The sequence below is a fragment of the Lynx rufus genome, unplaced genomic scaffold, assembly GCF_022079265.1.
Source record: "Lynx rufus isolate CCGP_SWC_20201006 ecotype Redwood Valley unplaced genomic scaffold, mLynRuf1.p SCAF_7, whole genome shotgun sequence".
NCBI lineage: Eukaryota > Metazoa > Chordata > Mammalia > Carnivora > Felidae > Lynx > Lynx rufus.
In genome coordinates this window covers 12,676,618-12,695,724 of record NW_025814889.1, presented here as the reverse complement: position 1 = coordinate 12,695,724, position 19,107 = coordinate 12,676,618, and the positions used below count along the sequence as shown (strand labels likewise).

At 49.2% G+C, this 19,107-nt stretch overlaps 1 protein-coding gene across 1 annotated transcript in view; it reads left to right on the top strand.

The window, feature by feature from the left end:
• Window positions 1-19,107, top strand: part of FRMD4A (FERM domain containing 4A) — a 217,079-nt gene that overhangs the window by 81,880 nt on the left and 116,092 nt on the right. Inside the window, exons 4-5 of the mRNA XM_047066791.1 lie at window positions 1,306-1,398; window positions 12,395-12,479. Of these exons, the coding sequence (XP_046922747.1) occupies window positions 1,306-1,398; window positions 12,395-12,479 (178 nt within the window). The remainder of the gene's footprint in view (window positions 1-1,305; window positions 1,399-12,394; window positions 12,480-19,107) is intronic.

Genomic DNA, 19,107 nt, shown 5'->3' with positions numbered 1-19,107 from the left:
ATTAATTAATATTTACAAAAAGGAAGACGAAAGGGAGAGAGAGAGAGAAGGAAGAAGTACACAAGCGACTCCATTTGTGTGTCATCAGATGTCTCTGTGGTTCGCTGTTTAAAATGGCTTTAACGAGGTATAATTGACATGCAATAAACACACGTTAAAGAGTACAGTTTGATAAGTTTTGACATGTGGCTGCACCCATGAAACCATCACATCAAGATAGTGAACATGTCCGTCATTCCCAAAAGTTTCCTCTTGCCCCCCTAAGAGCCCTCCCTCCCACCTCCCGGGCAACCAGCGATGCACCGTCTGTCACTGGAGATCGGTTTGCACCTCCTGGAGTTTTATAAAGACATAAAATCCTTTTATGTGGCTTCTTCCACCCAGCATCATTATTTTGAGATTCATCCATGCTGCTGTATGTCAATAGCTCACTGTCTTTATTGGGGCAGAGTATTCCGTTCTGTAACTATGTGATGCTCATTCCCCTGTTGGCTTACATTTGGGTTATTCCCAGTTTTGAGCTGTTGCACGTAAAGTGTCTGTGCATCTGTCTGTGAAGGTCTTGGCGTGGGTATAGCTTTCCTTTTTCTCAGGTAAATACCTAGGATCAGAATGTCACGGTGGGTGTAAGTTTCATTTCTTTTTAAAGCTTATTTAATAATTTTTGGAGAGACAGAGACAGCGTGAGCAGGGGAGAGGCAGAGAGAGAGGGAAAGAGAATCCCAAGCAGGCTCCGTGCTGTCAGCACAGAGCCCAACGTGGGGCTTGAACGTGAAACCACTAGATCATGACCTGCACCGAAACCGAGAGTCAGAGGCTTAACTCACTGAGCCACCCAGGCGCCCCTCATTTTTAAAGAAATGGTCTGTGATTCACTTCTCACCCCGTTCTACTTCTAGCAAGATATTGTGAAGTTTGCTCATGTTTTCTAAAGTGGGTTTTGAGTCCTTCGGGAAAGAAAGCACTGAGGAGTGTGGTGGTGTTACATAAGGGAATTCAGAACGAAAGAGAGAGAGAGAGAGAGAATGATTACATCTTCATTTCAGCACCAGCGAGGAAATGGATAGCCGATCGTGAACCCCGACTTTCTGATTGCCATTCCCCTCCTTCATGTCACACAGTATCTGCCGCTGACTCAGTACTTCCCAGATAATTCCTGAAGGTTCTCCAAATATTGAAAACTTGGGAGGGAGGTGAAGGTGTGCATTGATCTGTGATCTGGCCGTTCTAAGGCACACACACCTATGTCACAAGAAGTTTCTGCAGACTCCAAAGTCCTAACCACTTTGTCTCTCTCCTCCTCAGGGGACACTTAAACTGGCTTCAACTAGATCGAAGAGTATTGGAACACGACTTCCCCAAAAAGTCGGGACCAGTGGTTTTGTACTTCTGTGTCAGGTGGGTGTTCATCCCCAACCTTTTGCTTCTTTTTTTCTTTGTCCAGAAAAGTCTGGGAGGGCAACATGGTTGCAAGAAAGGGGAATCAAGTCCTGGTCCATTGCCAACGACAGAGGTCCCGGTATAGCTGCATTCCCAGGAGACGTGACCACAGAGCACGAGTGTCCAAGGCATGTCAGTGTCTGTGCACGAACACACGTGTTTGTGCTCTTGTGCTAGGATGCTTGTGTGGAATGAAGATAAGAGCCTTTTTTTTCTTTTGCTTTTTTTTGTGGAGGAGGGGGCATATATCTTAAACAAAACTGAGCCTCCTATAAGAACACACCTTTAGATTATTATTGTTTTTGGCGGTAGTCATTTGGAGCGACATCACAAATGTCTGTCTCTTCTTTCCTTTTATCACATGTGGCACCTGGCCTCTTGAAACTTGCCTAGTTTATCCCAAGTAGGAATAGTTGAAATGTAGCCGCTCAGTGCCTTCCCCGGGAAGGGAAGATATGGCCTGATAAATTACCAGAAACAATGGGCATTTTCTGTTCGCTAATCTATTGTAAGTTTTATTTGGGGACTGCAGAGAATATGATTTGCTTCTCATGGTTAACATTTGCAAATGTCTTTTTTTGAGAGAGACAGAGAAGGCACAGATGAGCAAGGCCGAAGAGAGAGAGGGAAAGAGAATCCCACGAGGGGCAGAGAGAGCAGAGAGAGAGAGAGAGAGAGAGAGAGAGAGAGAAGCAGGGCTCATGCTCCCCCGAAGTGGGGCTTGAGCTCACCCGATGCAGGACTTGAACCCACGAACAGTGAGATCATGACCTGAGTTGAAGTAGGACGCTTAACTGACCAAGCCTTCCGGGCACCCCAACATTTGCAAATGTCTTAGGAGGTCAGCTGAACTTCTCACCTTCATTTGCAGAAGGTTTTGGCAAGTCAGAGAGGGGACCTTGTCACAGGTTCAAGGGCAGAGCCGGGATCTGAACGTCCAAATCCAGCAGGAGCACCCAGTCCTTGGAGCCACCAGGCAGTTTCTGTGCAGAACCTTCATTGCGTATAATCAATTAAATGCGAGAGGCATTTAATCTCGAATGTCTCCATCTTCCAGTGAATACTTAACACTCCTGCCCAGTACATCTACCCCATTCTTATAAAATACGTTCACAGAAGTTCAAGAGCAGGACACAAATGGTTCACGCTTCAGTTCTTCCTCAAGAGCATGGTCAGGGATGCCCTTTCAGACATAGCTCTCCCGATACTGCAGAAGGCATCGGAGAGCCTAAATAAGAGTTAAAGGGCCCGTTTAACAGGCGGGAATATGTATCTTTACCTCAGCAGGGGGAGCACATTTAAACTTGGGTTTAATGCCCTTTTCATTTGTTTAATAGCTGCAAACATATCACAGCAAATCTTGGCCGTTTCCATTACTGGTGGGCGTGCTTTTGATGTCACAGTCTATTTGATGGTGGCCCACATTTTCTCAGATAAATGGAAGAGTAACAGTAACAGTGCCACCAAAAGGGGAGGCAGCATCAGGCAAAGCTCAGTTGAATTTAAGCGTTTGATTCACCTGTAATCAAAGGTGGGTGAGTACCCTGGCCATATATCAGGATGTCTCCTCCTTCCCGCCGCTTTTCCCCAACATTAACCAGGAAGAGAGAATCCTGGGCTGGTTGCATATTAGCTCTTTTTTGGAAGGGTCTGTCATGAGCTGAGTTATCGGTGGGTTTGGGGAACTGATCCTTGGAGGAGAGCTTGGGGCGCCATGAGATTGCCCAAGTGACACGTTTGTCACTGAGGATACCTGGGCTCTCCAGGCTGACTTCTGTCTGTGAAACCAGCTGCACACAGGAGAGCCATGGAGGTAGATTCTGTGCTAACCCTACGGAGAACCAAGAATGGACCCATTTTCCTACTTGACCGCAGCAGGCACCTGGCAGAACACTCCCGGGAAAAAGCTCTCCAAGTCCCCATTTAGGGGCAGACCCCCAGCAGAACGCTGCCCACAAGCTGAGCTCCTTCTGCGGCTCAGCACAAAAGCTGCTCTTTGTGGAGAGCCTCCGCTGTCTATGTCCAGGTACTTCTTGGCCACCCGAGGGCTTCAAACTCAGCAGGTCCAAAGCCAAACTCATCATCTTGACCTCCCCAGGCCTTCCGTGGTGCCTCGCAGCTGTGACATCGTCTTCCATTCAGTCCTATAGGCTTTAACCTTGAAGTCTCTCCTGTTCCTCAAATTCTTCTGTGCGTTAATCCCCCGCTGCTGCTTCCGTCCCCCATCCTGTCCTCTCCTCTTTATTACCCAAACGGAGTCCCCCATTGCCTGTCGCTCAAACTATTGCAGCCACCTCCTGGGGTGGCTGTCACCTTGGCACCAGTCCCAGAAGATCCTGGCTCCCAGACCCCGCTATCCGGAGGCCCCACTTTTCCGCTAGCTCAGCAACATAGCAGCAAAACACCAACAGTCTGTTTCCTCCAAGAGAGGAGGCGGGGTTCCCTCCTGCAGGTGAATTGCGCATTTATACTTGGATGCCTGGGAAGGATTCCCAGCTTAGGACTCGGTGCCTTTCCAGGGGTGCCCACAGGCTATCTTCTCCAAAGGAGTGATATGAAAAATTATCCTCATAAAAGACTCAGACCTTGGACTATGCCAGAGTCCATAAAGGGGCTCATGTCCAGCTGGGCGATTTCCCTGTGTGCCCGCACTGACCTTTCTCAACAAGAGTGCGCCCGCTAGAGCCCCAGCCGTCAGTACACGTCAGTACGCGTGCATGCCTGCGAGTGATCTCTCCAGCCACTCCTGGCCTTTCTCCTTTTGTTTAAACATCTATTGATTACATCTCTAGAATACGTCTTCCGTCAGCCTTCATGGAAAAAAATAAAAGCACCCAATAAAAGACCACGGAAAAGTAAGCCAAGATTTAGGAATTCATCCAGTGGAAATATTAACCCTGCACCACTGGGGATCTCAGTTTGGGCCGCCATCCCAGCATGGCTTATTATTTGGCAATTATATGTCCTTTTGCTGTAATGCATATTTAAAACATCTGTGAGAGAAAGGGCGGAATTATCACCTCCGTTCAACCGATTGTGAAAACTGAGACCCGAATGGATTAAATAACGTGAATTTGAACTCAGAGAATTCTGCTTCATCCTCTGAGCATGTCCTCCTGGCAGGGCCTGAAGCTGGTATCCTGCTGCTATAGGGTCTCAGAATGGCAGGACAGAGGACTAAGAATCCGCCTTCATTGACCCGCGATTTAGCCTAGAAAGGACCTCGACCCTTGTCCTCCTCCATCAGATCGCCAGGAGTGCTGATCACCGGGGCTTCTGAGCCTTAATAATTACCTAAGAAGGAAAAAGGTCAGAGGGAGGGGAAGTGTCCGTTATTAAACACCTATGCGTTATTCCAGATGATGGTACATCTTCACAGCCCATGAGTGTTATTACTCCTAAAGACGGGGAGGTAGGGTTCAACATGCTGATTCTCCCTCCCAACATGGCTGGTCAGTTATCAGCTCTGTGCACTTAGGTCTGACTCCAAACCTGGGGCCCTCCCCCCCCCCACACACACACCACGCTGCCTGTCTCTCCACACGGGAGAAGCAACTCCGTGATTGCTTATCAGAGAGTCTATCAGGGCCACCGGCCCCGGGGTCAGGATCAATGACCTTGGTCCACCTCGCGTTCCACACTTGGCTGGGGCTTCGGAACCAGGTTCCATCTGCACAGATGGCGTCCGAGCTGGACGCACCCCCACTGGGTGAGAGGGCGCAGAGAGCAGCCCTGACATTGCGGATCTAGCCCTGCTGAACTCCCGAGTGTCCGTGGCAGGGTGACGGGAGGACGTCGGCCAGTAGCGGGTTGGTGGTGGGCTGGAATCTCCACATTGACGGAGGAAGGGGCATCGTAGCCGGTAGAACAGGAGTTTGCCGAAGCTGAGATGTGTGCCCTTCGTCCCGCTTGAGAAACTCCTGCCATTTGCTCACCAGGGCAAGCTCCCGGGGGAAGGCGTTCTGTCCTGCACTGTGCTCTTTCCTCCCCTGTAAAGAGGACGCCACAGTCCCAGTGGCACCCTGAGCCGCATTGCTGTGGGGCCAGGAGGGCCAAAACCCACTCTCATTCCAGCTGCGGAGAGGGAGTAAGCTTCCCCCCTTGGGGATGCCGTGCCGCACGCCGACCGTTGGCAGTGGGTTCAGTTACTGGGGCACGGATGCCCACCCGGCACTGACGCTGTCGTGGGCGCTGCTTAGGAGCTGAGGGTAGAGTGATGAGCGAAGCAGACAAGCCCCTCCCCTCGTGCACCTGCACAGCGATTTCCCCACATGCCCAGGCCCTCGCCGCCCTGCCTGTCCTCATCCCTGCCAGTTCAGCCCAAACCCTGTTATGCACCACTGCAACCTCTCCCTCGCCCGGGACCTCCCTTTGCTGCTGGTCACGTGCGCACACACACACACACGCACATACACGCACGCACGCCCTCGTGTGCACATGCACACACACGCACGAAGCAGTGGGGGGGGTGGGGATCAGTTCAATCCCATGTGTCTTTTATCTCTACCCCTGAGCTGCTGAGTGTGGTCTGGGGAGGGGGACCACACAACTGCAAGTTGGTGCAAGATTGCTTGTGACCAGCCTCACACAGACCGGCACTGTTTCTGTCACTTGTGCCTGCGCAGGGCCCTCTACGTTGCCCTCTATGGCTTTTCTTCTTGCCACAGACTCCAAACCAGAAGCTCCCCCTCACCCCTTGGCTCTAAGAAGGTGACTTGGCCTGTGATTTTGTGGAGGAAACAAAAGCCGGCCCAAGGGAGCTTCGTCGACTTCCTGCTCCCTTACTTACTTGTATCCGCCATCTTTGCGGTCTCTTTCCTCACCCACTGCGGACATGCTCCCGCACGCGCACCGCCTCGGAGGAAGACGGACCCTTATCCCAGCATCCGAGGCCGGCAGGTCCGCATGTGCTCCAGTTCTGGCCCCTTCCCATGACCTTGACTCTTGCCCCTGACAAAATACCCTCCCTGACTCGCATCCTCCGTCAACTACGGCCCCCTTACTTCCACTCCTGTCCACAGCAAAGGTCCGGAAGGATGGGTCTGCCCTTGTCTGCTGTCTCCACGTCCACTGGCTTCTCGGCTGGTGGCTCCCACCGCCATGGTCACTGGGAGGTGTCTAGGCCCCAGATTCCATGGGTGCTCCTCTGCCTGAATCGATGACGTCTTCATCTGTGTGACCCCAAACTCACTCTTCTGTCCGTGGCACCTCCTCATCTGTGTAATTGGCTTCACCAACACCCGGCGGGAAACTCCTCACTCTCACCGGCGTCCTTGCCTTCCTTTATTCACAAATTCCTCTCACTTCTTTGTCTTAAATAGGTCTCATACCCACCACTAAACCTCTCCTGGTGGCGGCCCCTTCCAGTCTCCTATGCATTACCACTGAATATCTTTCCAGAATTCTCATCTGACTCCCTACTCAGAATTTTCCTGGCCTCCCGTTATCATGCTGCCGTCATTCAACAATGTCAGCAATGTCATATTCAACATTCAACTACAGACCAGTGGTTAGGACCATGAGACAAGCTCCGCAGATTTGAGAACAATGAGCCTCTGACCGTGTTCACCAGGCAAGCTTAAGAAATAGGCCAAGAAAAGTTATAGGAAAAATATCCCTACACACCCAAGGAAATCTCCCTGTATTTTTGTGGGAACACGTTTGTGCTCAGAATGATTACTCCGTGTCTGGGCTGTTTTTTTTTAGTTGTGTATTCTTCACCCTAGCGTCCCTGCAACTCCGATCACCCACGCTGTTTGTAGGAAAATAAACCGAGATTAGGTTTGTCTCCTCAAACCGAGTTTCACAAACAATAAACTGAACTGAGCACAAAAGAGAGAGAGAGAGAGAGAGAGAGAGAGAGAGAGAGAGAGAGAGAGACGATCCCAGGAAGCTTGAATCTGGGAGAGGGGATTTTACAGCCAAGTTTATGGCCTGATGGTTGGTGTCTTTCCTGGCTGGTTGAGACAAGCAACTCCTGTTTCTTGTCACCATAGTAACAATGATGGTATGGATCTAAAATGAGGTGCCTGCTAAGCAGAACTTGCTAGATCAGGTCTTTAAGGAAGCGCCCCCCTCCCTCCCCGCCCCAGTTGAGATTTTAGACCTGTTCAGATCCTAAATATCAGAGATATTTGGCCCCAGAAACCCACAACAGTATCAATTATCCTTTTCATTGTGATCGCTCCTTTTTGCTACTAAAAGTCAGCATTCCAAATGTGACATTTGTGTGTGCGTTAGGAAATGAAATGAAATCAGTGGTCCATTTAACTAACACTTGCTGTAAATATTCGGTGATTCCCAAGTGCCAAAGGGAGGATGTGAGAAGGAAGAGGAGGAGCTGGGGGGGGGGGGGGGGAGGAGGAAACCTGACTGAGATCCTGTGGTTGGACCCCATTCAAGCCGCCACGGTCTGAGGCGTCCACATGTTAAAGGGGACAAGACTCCCCAAGGCTTCAGAACCTCTTGATTATTGTGTATGCCCAAACACAGAATAGCATAGCACACATTTATCCTAGTTCAGACCCTCTGATGAAACAGCTCAGGTCGGCATCTTCTGGGCCAGGTTGGGTGTGACGTTGCTTACGGAATTCGGGGAACAGACTCATCAAAGGTTGGCCCTTTGACTCAAAAAAAAAGACCTAAGATTCAGTACTGCTAAATGTGCTGAAGAACACGTTTTCATGTGTAAGTTTTATTATTACTCAGATACAGTGAGGCCGGCACATCAGGGGTAGAGGAAGGAAGACGGCCATTGGAAAGATAGTTTGCTGTTCACAGTTCCCAAGAGGGGGAGCAGGCCACACCAGACAGGACTGCAGGGCCGCACAGGGAGAGCCAGCGCTGGTCAGGAGGCAGAGGGAGTGGGGGGGGTGTGGGCAAGAGCCTTTGTTTTGTGGTTTCTCCAGGAAGGAATGGGTGAGGCAGGGTAAGCAGGTTTAGCACTGGCTACTTGGAATAATTTCAGTGGGCTTTGGGGCCTGGGGGCTGTCCAGAGTTGTCTGGCCCTGGCCCTGGGGTGATTAGGGCAGGAGCTTAGTGCCCTGGGGTGTGAGCGCGGATTGGTCTGAAAGGTGAGTTCGCATCTCTAGGAACCGGTCAACCCCGGGAGGGGCTGTCCCTCCAGAGCCACCAAGGCCCCAGAAGTCTGAGCACCAAAAACCTATGGTTAATACAGAGCCAGGCTTGGAATTGTCTGCGGAGACCCTGTCAAATCTATAAGGAAGCCTTCAGTTCCCTAGGTTTACCCAGAGACCCGGAATTTTCTTTGTGAACCAAGTCTTGAAGGAAACACCGCCCCCCCCCCCCCCCCGCCCCAATTCCCCGCACTGGTATTTAAAGAAATGCAATATCGCCACCTACTGCCAGAAAGGAGGATCTCTCCTGAAAATCAAAAGGAACAGAACTGGTTTAAAAAAAAAAAATCCCAAACCGTCAGTGTTTCCTGCTTCCCCAGAAGTTTCTTCTCCCTGTGCTCCCACAGTTTGCCCTGAGCCTGGATTGAGATGTCCGAGGTCTGTTTTTCTCTGGGCATTTTGACTCGCAAGGCTTCCCTAGCACAGATGGCAAGTTCAGGATGAGTCAAATATCCAGGGTTACAGAATAATAATATGACAGGCCCGGGGCTCACAGTGCTTTCCAGGCTGTTTCTCGGTGATAAAGGTTAACAGGAAGCTGCTTTCCAGTTTCTGTCAAGAGGAGGTGGTTTATTTTCCTCATCTCAGAGTATATCGTTATTTCCTCTGCCTTCCTGCCCCTTGTACAGCCAGACAGCGGAGAACTCGGCGCAAACGAATGCTGTCGCAGAGAACAGGATTGGCCCTCTCCTCTCCACTTTCCGTTGCTAGAGAGAGCGGGGTGGGGGGGGGGAGCGTTGTGTTTTTCTCATACACTCTTGAGGAGAAAATTGTCGGGGTGAGGGGGGCAGTTAGTGAATGTCTTCACTCCTTAGTTCTCAAGAATTAAAACAAAAGCAATAAAGACATAAGGCATTTTGTCGGAAATTACGTTCTTTCAGACCCCATAGATTTAGACTCACAATTATTACGGCAGGTCTGAGGTCACTCACTGTCAGACTCAAGAAACCTCTGCTGTTGTTCTGACTTTAAGATTCAAGGTGATCAGCAGCTTGCTTGTACAACTTCCCATGTTGTCAGTGAGCAAAGGGCAGAGGGGCAAGGCCTGGGGTGGAATGTCAGTGCCCCCCGGGGGTGGGGGGTGGATTTCCGGAGGCCCAGGAATTGGTTATTTCTGAGGGCCTTCATTGTTCATTGCCCAGCTCACTGTCCCGTCCTGGAAACTCCACTCATCTGCGAGTGGGGAGAAGTGAACTTGAAAGCAGGGTCTTTGGCCCACACTTACTTACTAAGCCCCTGTGTGTGTGTGCCAGGCGCTGTATTAGTGCCGGAGATGCAAAAAAAAAAACGAGTGGGACTGGGGCCTGGCTCTCTGGGAGGCAGTAGTAGCCTAGAAAGAAGACGCCCGAGGGAACAGAAAAGTATGGCCTGCATCAGCACCACGAGCAGAGGTGGAGCCCTTCCCCGAGGGCGTCTGCGGAGTCCCTGAAAACAAGGTGTTCTGGAGTGAGGGCAGAAGGGAGCAGGGGTGGGTTGGGGTGTGGAGGGCGGTGCTTTCTGGGGTGAGAGTGGGTAGCTTGAACAAAACAAGATTCTTCTGTAACGTGCCATGCCTGCAAATTGGCCTCCCTCCCTTCCTCCCCTCTCCCTTTCCTTCCTTCCTTCCTTCCTTCCTTTCTTCTAATTTTGCTGTTGACCCTTCACAACAAATGTGGATTTTTTTTTTTATTAAATCAAATTTAACTTATTTTGCTTTAAGACATAGAGTTTGTGGGACGCCTGAGTGGCTCAATCAGTTGAACGCCCAGACTCTTGATGTCGGCTCCAGTCATGACCCGGGGGTCGTGGGATCGAGCCCCCACATCGGGCTCTGTGCTCACTGTGGAGCCTGCTTGGGATTCTGTCTGTCTCTCCCTCTGCCCCTCTCCCCTGCTTGCACACATGTGCTCTCTCTCTGAAATAAAAAATAAAAATAAATAAAATAAAATAAAATAGAATTTAAGAAAAGACTTAGAGTTTGCTGCTTCATTTCAAGTCTCTGCTAGTGGAGAAGCGAAAGTTTGCCTTCCTCCCAGGCCGCAGCAGACCCTTTGCCGAGACCTCCATGACCTCAAATACCTGCTCCAAAAGCAGGAGGCAAGGTGCTTTCTTTTTTTTTTTTTTTCTTTTTTTTCCTCTTCTTCTTCTTTTTTTTTTTTCTTTCAGGGAGGGAGCAGGTGGTAGAGACCCGCCAGCCTACCCATTCCCAGGCTTTGCAAGAGTGGGGGCCATACTGTCATCTCCAAACATTTTATAGACTCTCACTTGGTGATCATCGTGTTAATACTGATTGAACGTATCCGCTAATATCAGAAGTTACTCTGGAATCACTCACAAACCAAAGTGATCGGCCTGGTGTTAATCATGGCAGCCTCTGCACGTGTTGGAAAAATGGTAGAAGGCATTATTAGTCTACAGATAAGAGGTTGCCAACTGGTGGGCTGTGGGCTCGTCCTTGCCTAGGGATGGGTTTTGTTTGCCTCGTACGGTGTTGGTTTGTTCTTTTGGCTGTTGTGGGAATCTGGAGGAGTTTCCAGCATCTGACCGCGGTAGACTTCTTGGGTGGAGAACCACTGACTGGGTCCTGCTGTCTTCCACCACAGTCTGGAACACAGAAGCCCAGAGAGATTATGGGATCTGCCCTAAATCCTACAGTGCTGGGCCCAGGTCACTGGTCTCTTGATTTCCTCCCCAGGTTTCTTTCCATCACATTGTAATGCTGTTCTCGAACATAGCACTTGTCTTCTCCTTTTGCCTTCTGCCATCTCGGGGTAGCCCCTGTTTCCAGGAGGCAAGGATCCAGTGCCCCACAGGAGCGGTCACCCCCACGCGGGGCCTGTTCCCCTGCAAGGCTCTGCATTCTGTCCCCCGCCTCTGTGACCACAACAGCTATTCCCTGCACGCAGCTGGTCCTGAGACAAATACAAGTGCCTTATCTAATTAAGTAATTTAATGCACTCCAAAGTCGATGTGTAAAGGTGTAGTAAACGTATAAATAATTTCAGTATGTTTCATCGTGAAAAAAATCTGTAAGCTTCATCTGGATAAAAATTCAATCTCATTTGGCTTAATGTGCATTAATATCAGAGTGTTCCCAACACTTGCCTCAGCTCTCGGGATACGCAGAAATCAAACCACACCTCACCGCCTTTGGGGAGACATAGTGTAACCATTTCAGAGAGAAGTAGGGCCCCCCTTCTTCAACTGAGCAGAAGAAATTATCTTTAATAAATCCAACTCAACAATGATTAGCACAAAAAAATAATATATTGAAAACAAATAATATTTTTTAATTGATTTTTAAAAATTATTTTAGACAGAGAGAGATCGCACGGAGGGGAGAGGGGCAGGCGGGTAGAGGGAGAGAGAGAGAATTATAAGCAGTTCCACGCTCAGTGTGGAGCCCGATGCAGAGCTCAGTCCCATGACCCTGGGATCATGACCTGAACCGAAATCAAGAGTCAGATGCTCAACTGACTGAGCCACCCAGGTGCCCTGAAAACAAACAATATTATCTTAAAAATTGGGAAAAAAAAATTGGAAAGCAGGTCAGGAAAAAGAAAGTAGACGGTCAGATTTAATCCGTACTCTCGGAAGCTGATGGCTGTCCCCGGTCCTTGAACCATGGTGAAGGTTGGCAGACATAGCTGTCCTAATGTGCTAGAAGGGGGCTTGAAACACTCTGCTTTCTTTCAGAAAGGAACCATGGGAAAACTGATCACACCTTTTTCTTTTCCATAGGGATTGGGAGTTCTGGTCCTCACATCCAATCCTGTAGCTCAGAAAACAGTCGATCTCAGTTGCTGCTTCTGTGGTTCACTTGCAGTCTTGTCTTTCAGGTTCTACATAGAAAGCATCTCGTACCTAAAGGATAATGCCACCATTGAGCTCTTCTTCCTGAATGCTAAGTCCTGTATCTACAAGGTAAGAACTTTTTCTTCCCATTCAGCTTTCCCCTGAAATCTGAGAGTAGCGTTTGGAGCTGGCAATCCCAAGTCGCTGCCCCGATGTGATTGTATTGATTAGTAGACGTAATTTATAAGTGAATTAGTATAAATAAATGAGAACGTCATGAAAGTAATACTATCTGTTTAATAACGGGACTCGTCTGGATCCTGTCACTCTTTGGCTCCTTGGAGGTGTGCCTTCGTCCCTCAACCTGGCAACTGAGACAAAGGGGAGACGTGGACGGGGAGGGCAGATGCACAGGGTCCGTGCAGATCGGTCTCCAAAGGATGAGTGGGCTGCTTATAACCAAATGCATGCATATTGACCATTTTTAGATGTTCTTGCAACATCTCTCAGTGATGCAGTTTGCATCAATCGGCACTTTAGGCTGGACAGATTTTTTTTTAAGGATGCTAAAATACACATAAAATTTATCGTTGTAATTACTGGTAAGTATACAGTTCAGTGATATTAAGTCCACTTACAGTGCCGTGCAACCATCGCCTCCATCCGTCTCCAGAACTCTTTGCATCTTGCAAAACTGACACACCGTCCCCACTAAACGCTCACTCCCTGATCTACCCATCCCCCCAGCCCCTGGCCATCACCATCCTACTTTCTGTCTCTATGAATTAGACTACTCTAGGGACGTCACATAAGAGGATCCTGTAGTGTTTGTTCTTCTGTGACTGGTGCATTTCATTCAGCAGTAGGACCTCAAGGTTTATCCACGTTATAGTACAGGTCAGAATTCCTTTTCTTTCTAAGGCTGAATAATATTCCGTTGTACGTATAGACCACATATTGTTTATCCATTCATCCGTCAATGGACACTTGGGTTGCTTACACCTTTGGGCTATTGTGTTTAATGCTGCTGTGAACGTGGGCCTGTAAATATCTCTTCAAGTCCCTGCTTTTAGTTTTTTCGGGTTTGTACCCAAAAGTGGAACTGCTGGATCCACACGGTCATTGTACGTTTCATTTTTTGAGGAGCTGCCATATTGTTTTCCACAGTGACGGCACCATTTGTACTCCCACCGACGGTGCATAAAGGTCCCAGTTTCTCCACTTCCTCACCAACACTTGTTATTTTGTGGGGGGGGTTTTAATAATAGCCACCCTGCTGGGTGTTAGCCAGTATCTCATTGTGATTTTGATTTGCATTTCCCTAATGATTCCCTAAAGATGCTGAGCATCTTTTCAGATGCTCGTTGGCCATTTGTACATCTTCTTTAGAAACATGGCTATTCAAGGGACAATTCTTTCTTTGTAATATTGTTTTCTAATTTTTTTTTTAAGTTTATTTGTTCTTGAGAGAGACAGAGCATGAGCGGGGGAGGGGCAGAGAGAGAGGGGGAGACACAGAATCCGAAGTGGGCTCCGGGCTCCGAGCTGTCAGCACGGAGCCCAATGCAGGGCTCGAACCCACGAACCGTGAGATCATGACTTGAGCCGAAGTCGGATGCTTAACCAACTGAGCCACCCGGGCGCCAGTCAGGAGACAGTTCTTAATTGGGTAAGACAGTCCCTCGCCCTGCATCAAGTTCACATGCTTGTAGTGTTTCCTTTCATTGGATAACCCAAAATGCCCACACACATTTCTAGCACACACCCCCTCCCTCGGGAAGGAGGCTTGCAGAACACCTTGAGAGCCTCTCCTGGGAGAACGTATTTGAACACCCACACTGGTGCTCATGAAGGAAGCCTTCAGGGCACCACCTCAGGCCAGCTCATTAACCACCACAGAGAAAGCTGATATTTAAGAATATCGCACCGTGGCATTCTGGGTGCTGAGGGCTTTCTGGAAGTTGTGCGGCTGAACCTTCACAACACTTTGAGGCGAATACTACTTTCTATCCAGGTTTTCCCTGTGAGGAAGGTGAGGCACAGGGAAGTTAGGAGATTCGCCCGAGGTCGCGTATCTGCCAAATGGCAACATTGGCTGGGGGGCCCAAAGCTGGCAGCCTGACTCCAGATCGTGGGGCCCAACCGCTGGGCTGCCCTGAGCCCCAGAGGGCAGGCTCTCCCGAGAGTGGAGAATGCCCTGGCAGCCACAGAGAACTTCAAAGCTAAGTGCACTCACCGTAAAGTGCTCAGTGGCCGTCCTCAGAGAAGTCTGAGGAGATCCTACCGCCTGTGTTTTCATGTCTAACCAAACCCTGTCTGGGGGGATTGCAACAACTCGCTGAACATTAAAACACACACACACACAGACACACGCACACACACACAAGTTGGATTGGTGTATCAGCCATCCGTTTTTCTTCTAGAAATACGTCAGCACGTTCGTTGCACAGAATAGTCCCTCTAAATGCAGGTGTCCACAGTGATGGAGGGCCTGGTAAGGATCAAATTCAGTCGTGTGAAAGGACCTCACTTGGTGACAGTTGCTGAGCCAGGACTTAAACTGGCCCAGACCGCTCGGACTGCAGTATTTGGGGGTTTCGCCGAATGGAGGAAAAAGACAGTAACCGCAGGTCCAGGAACTTGCAAATTCCTTCCTTTCTCTAAGCCCGTTTTCTCACTGAAGCGTGGAAATGATAATACCGGCCTCAGGTAGCTTACAGACTGAGAGAGTCTCTGAGGGTTTTTGTTTAATGAACTTGAAGGCCCTTGGAGAAAGTTCAGGAATAAAAAGTTGAGCATCGTCCACCAGGTGGCACCCTGGGGCAGTGAATGTCTGGAAGCACCAGTCCCCGGAACTGATTTCCTCAGTTCAACCCGGCGGGAAAATTGGCCCCAGACCGTGCTTGTACAGACACCTGGGTAAAGGTGAGCAAGTTTCTCTCTCGGAGGTGTTCCATTCAGTCCAGATAGAGATGCTTAGCTGGAGCGGAAGGCTGCAGTGCTTATGAATACCATGCTGCTCGAAGACTCTGGGATCAATGGAAAATAGAACAAGAGACCAAATCCCCAGGTTCTTCAGGTGGGGGTAACAGTGCAGCCACGTTTGGGGCCAAGGCACCCACAGCGTTCCCCAGCCTATCGCCTGGGCGGCTCTCTGCCATCCAGAACCCCAGCTGTCTCTTCTCAGGATCCGGACTGGAGCCTGGCTTCCCTGAAGTTTCTATCAGAGACCAAGTAGGGTCATAAGACCGCCTGTCTCCCTCCCATCCATCAGAAATAATATTTTCGTTTGCAGAAATTGGCACTTCGGGCTTATTTTTTTTTTTTTAATGTTTATTTATTCTTGAGACAGAGACAGAGCATGAACAGGGGAGGGGCAGAGAGGGAGGGAGACACAGAATCCGAGGCAGGCTCCAGGCTCCGAGCTGTCAGCACAGCACCCGTCGCAGGGCTCGAACCCACGAACCGTGAGATCATGACCTGAGCCAGTCACACGCTTAACCGACTGAGCCACCCAGGCGCCCCCACTTCGGGCTTATTTGAAATGTTCACACATATCATCTTGTGTGAGCGTCCTGGGTGAGATAGACCCAGAATCTTTAGCTTTCCAGAGAAAGAAACTGATGTCCGGGAGGTTAAGCGACTTACTCAAGGACCAAGGACCAGAAGTGATGGAACAGACAGGACGGCCAGTTTTGCACACTTGTAACTATGCAAACGCGGGGGGAAGGCCCCGCACGGAGTGTCATTGGGAGTTGCGATCTGAGCCCCGCACGCCTGGGTTCCCGTCCTAGCTGTGCCCCGCAGTGAATGCAGTGAACGTGCGCGCCTTCTGTGGCGTCCCCAGGCTGAATATCTCCTCTTTGGTTGAACAAGGACATTAAAGGCCCCGACCCACCCCCTTGCTGGGAAGCCGAAGCCAGACGAAGCGGGAGTGTAGTTGGTTAGCACTGGGCCAGGCACGTGATGAGCTAGCTCCCACTGTGATAGCACTGTTCACTTGAACCCAGACGCGGGTCGTTCATCTCGGCTGAGAGTTCCTGTGTGCCCCTCGACGCCGCCTCTGGCACTTTGGAGGCCTGGAGAAGCCCGGAGGGCGGTGCCAGATGCTGATAGACACAGTGCGATGCTGATAGACGGGGGCTTCGGTTTACCCAGCGCAAGATTGGTATTACCTCCCTCCCTGTTTCTTAGGGAATGATCCCTGCAGGGTACCAGAAATCTGAATTGTTCAGATAAATAAACCTGGAGCCTGCCTTGGATTCTGTCCTCTCTCTCTCTCTCTTTCTCTCTCTGCCCCTCCCCCACTCGCATTCTGTCTCTGTCTCTCAAGAAATAAAAAATGTTAAAAAAAAAATTTAAAGTCAAGTGGCTTTAAAATTTTTTTTAACGTTTATTTATTTTTGAGAGACAGAGACAGATAGAGCACGAGCAGGGGAGGGGCAGAGAGAGAGGGAGACACAGAATCTGAAACAGGCTCCAGGCTCTGAGCTGTCAGCACAGAGCCCGACGCGGGGCTCGAACCCACAAACCGTGAGGTCATGACCTGAGCTGAAGTCGGACGCCCAACCCACTGGCTTTGAATGGCTTTAAATAAGAGACTTATTATGAAAAAAAGCCCACCACCTTCAACAGTTTTAGCCGTTCCTTCTGTTTTTTTGCCTATGTCTAAGTAAGTTGGCACGAGGCATTATTCCTTGATTTATCCATTTTGGATTTATTGAATTCCAATTGGGACAGGTGAAGATTAAGGTGTCGTATACAACCACCCACACTTTCTCATTCCCCATTTTCCCAAAATGGCGGTAAGCACAGTTCTGGGTAAAAGCTACAGCCGTTAGCATTACATTATTATGACTAATCCAGGTAGCATTCTATGGTTGTGATTCCCTTTTTTAGACAACCACTTGTCTTACCTAAAGGTAATAACTGCCTTGCTGTTACTTGTTTAGTTTCTATGTACCCATCATTTTTTTCCCAAGAGCTCCTCCGGATTCCCGATGCATGCCCACATTAATTTCTAAGCACTTTGGGTGATTCATCCATTCCTCTCTTGAGTTGGGTTTTTGCCGTTGCTTCCTGGGACCTCCCTGTCACCTTCCATCCTCTGACTCCAGTCTGGACCTGGCCTCATCCACAGCCCCCAGCACAGGACCCCCTTACCCATCCTGTCTGTTCGCCACTCAGCTCTGGAGTGGGTCCTCTGTTTCCTGGATCCCAAGTCTTCCTGTGTTGTCTTTTATGCCACTGTTTCACTGGAGAACCTCCTCCAGTAAATCCGGGGAAAGTGCATATAGGAAGTACAGTGTTTGGGTCCTTCCGTATTTGAGAAAGTCTCTCTTCTACTGTTATATCTGACAGATAGTTTGAGTGGGTATGGAAATGAACACATCTCTCAGAATATCAAAGGTGTTGCTTCAGAGTTTGCTCTGGGGAAGTCTGCTGTGCTATACGTTGTATGTGGACCCTCTCCCTCTCCCACCATCACCAATGGTATCTTTTAGGATTGCCTCTTTATTCCTCTTCCTCCGAAATTTTAGGATGTCATGCCCTGAAATGGGTCCTTGTAAATCCACGATGCTGTGTATTCAATGGGCACTTCTAGTCTGGAGACTGGTATTCTTTAATTCTGGGAGATTTTGCTGTATTATTTTTTTGATGGTGTCTCCTCTTTTCTCTGTGCTCTCCTTGTGGAACTCTTGCTAATTAGATGCTGGGCAAAGCCTCCTGCTTTGATACCTTGCAGCTCTTATTTTCCATCTCTGTCTTTTTATTCTACTTTCTAGAAGATTTGATCAGTATTATCTTGAGCCTCTTTTGGCTTTTTAACTTTTGATACTATGTTTCTAAGACTTCATATTATTTGATCTTTATGTATATATATATTTTAATTATATTATCCTTTACTGTTTTTGAACTCCTTTTGTTTCAACGTCAATTATGCACATTCTGTGACATTTCTGTTTCTTTTTAGTTCTTCCCCCCCCCGCCCGCCCCCCCATGTATTTATTTTGGTCTCTGTCTTTCATATTGGAGACTTTCTTCAGTTGACTGTTGGTCGTGGTCCGTCCATCTGTAGGTAAGAGTGAGGCACCCAGGTGGAGGTGGTCTGCTGGTGGATGTCCCTGTGGAGTGATCCAGTGGCAGACTGGTTCTTTGAGTAGGAAGCCTGAATGGCAACGTTTGGATGACCTTTCTCGTGGCTCCTTATTCTCTCCAGGGGAGAATCTTCCCACTTCCTGTCTGAGTGCTCATCCTCTACTTCCTGTCTGGTCTCTACTTCCTGTCTGGTCCTCCACTTCCTGCCTGGGTGTGTCCCCCACCTCCAGGATCGGGGAGAAAACACCTCCAGTTGGGGTACAGATTCCCTTCTAATCCTGGCACTTTGGGTGGACCTCATTCCAGCTTCCTGTGCGTCTTCTCCAGAGAACAAACCTCTGATCTCTTTAATAGCAGAAAAGTGAGGAAAGGTGTTTTGTTTTGTTTTGTTCTGTTTGTCATTTTCCCCAAATTAGGAGCCCCACCTTCCTGCCTTCCACTCTTTCTTCACCGGGAGGCCGACGGCCTGACCCTGTGGGTTTCTCTCTCACTTCCTTTTGCTTTGCACTTTACGGTCCCCCTATTTTCTACAAAAATGGCAGGAAAATACAGTCAGAATCAATCCAAGTAGCAGAGGATTAAAATATGGTCATGAGGGAGCAGGGTTCTAATTGTGAACTTTAAGGGGAACAGGAGGAGGTACAGAGTGGGGGTCACT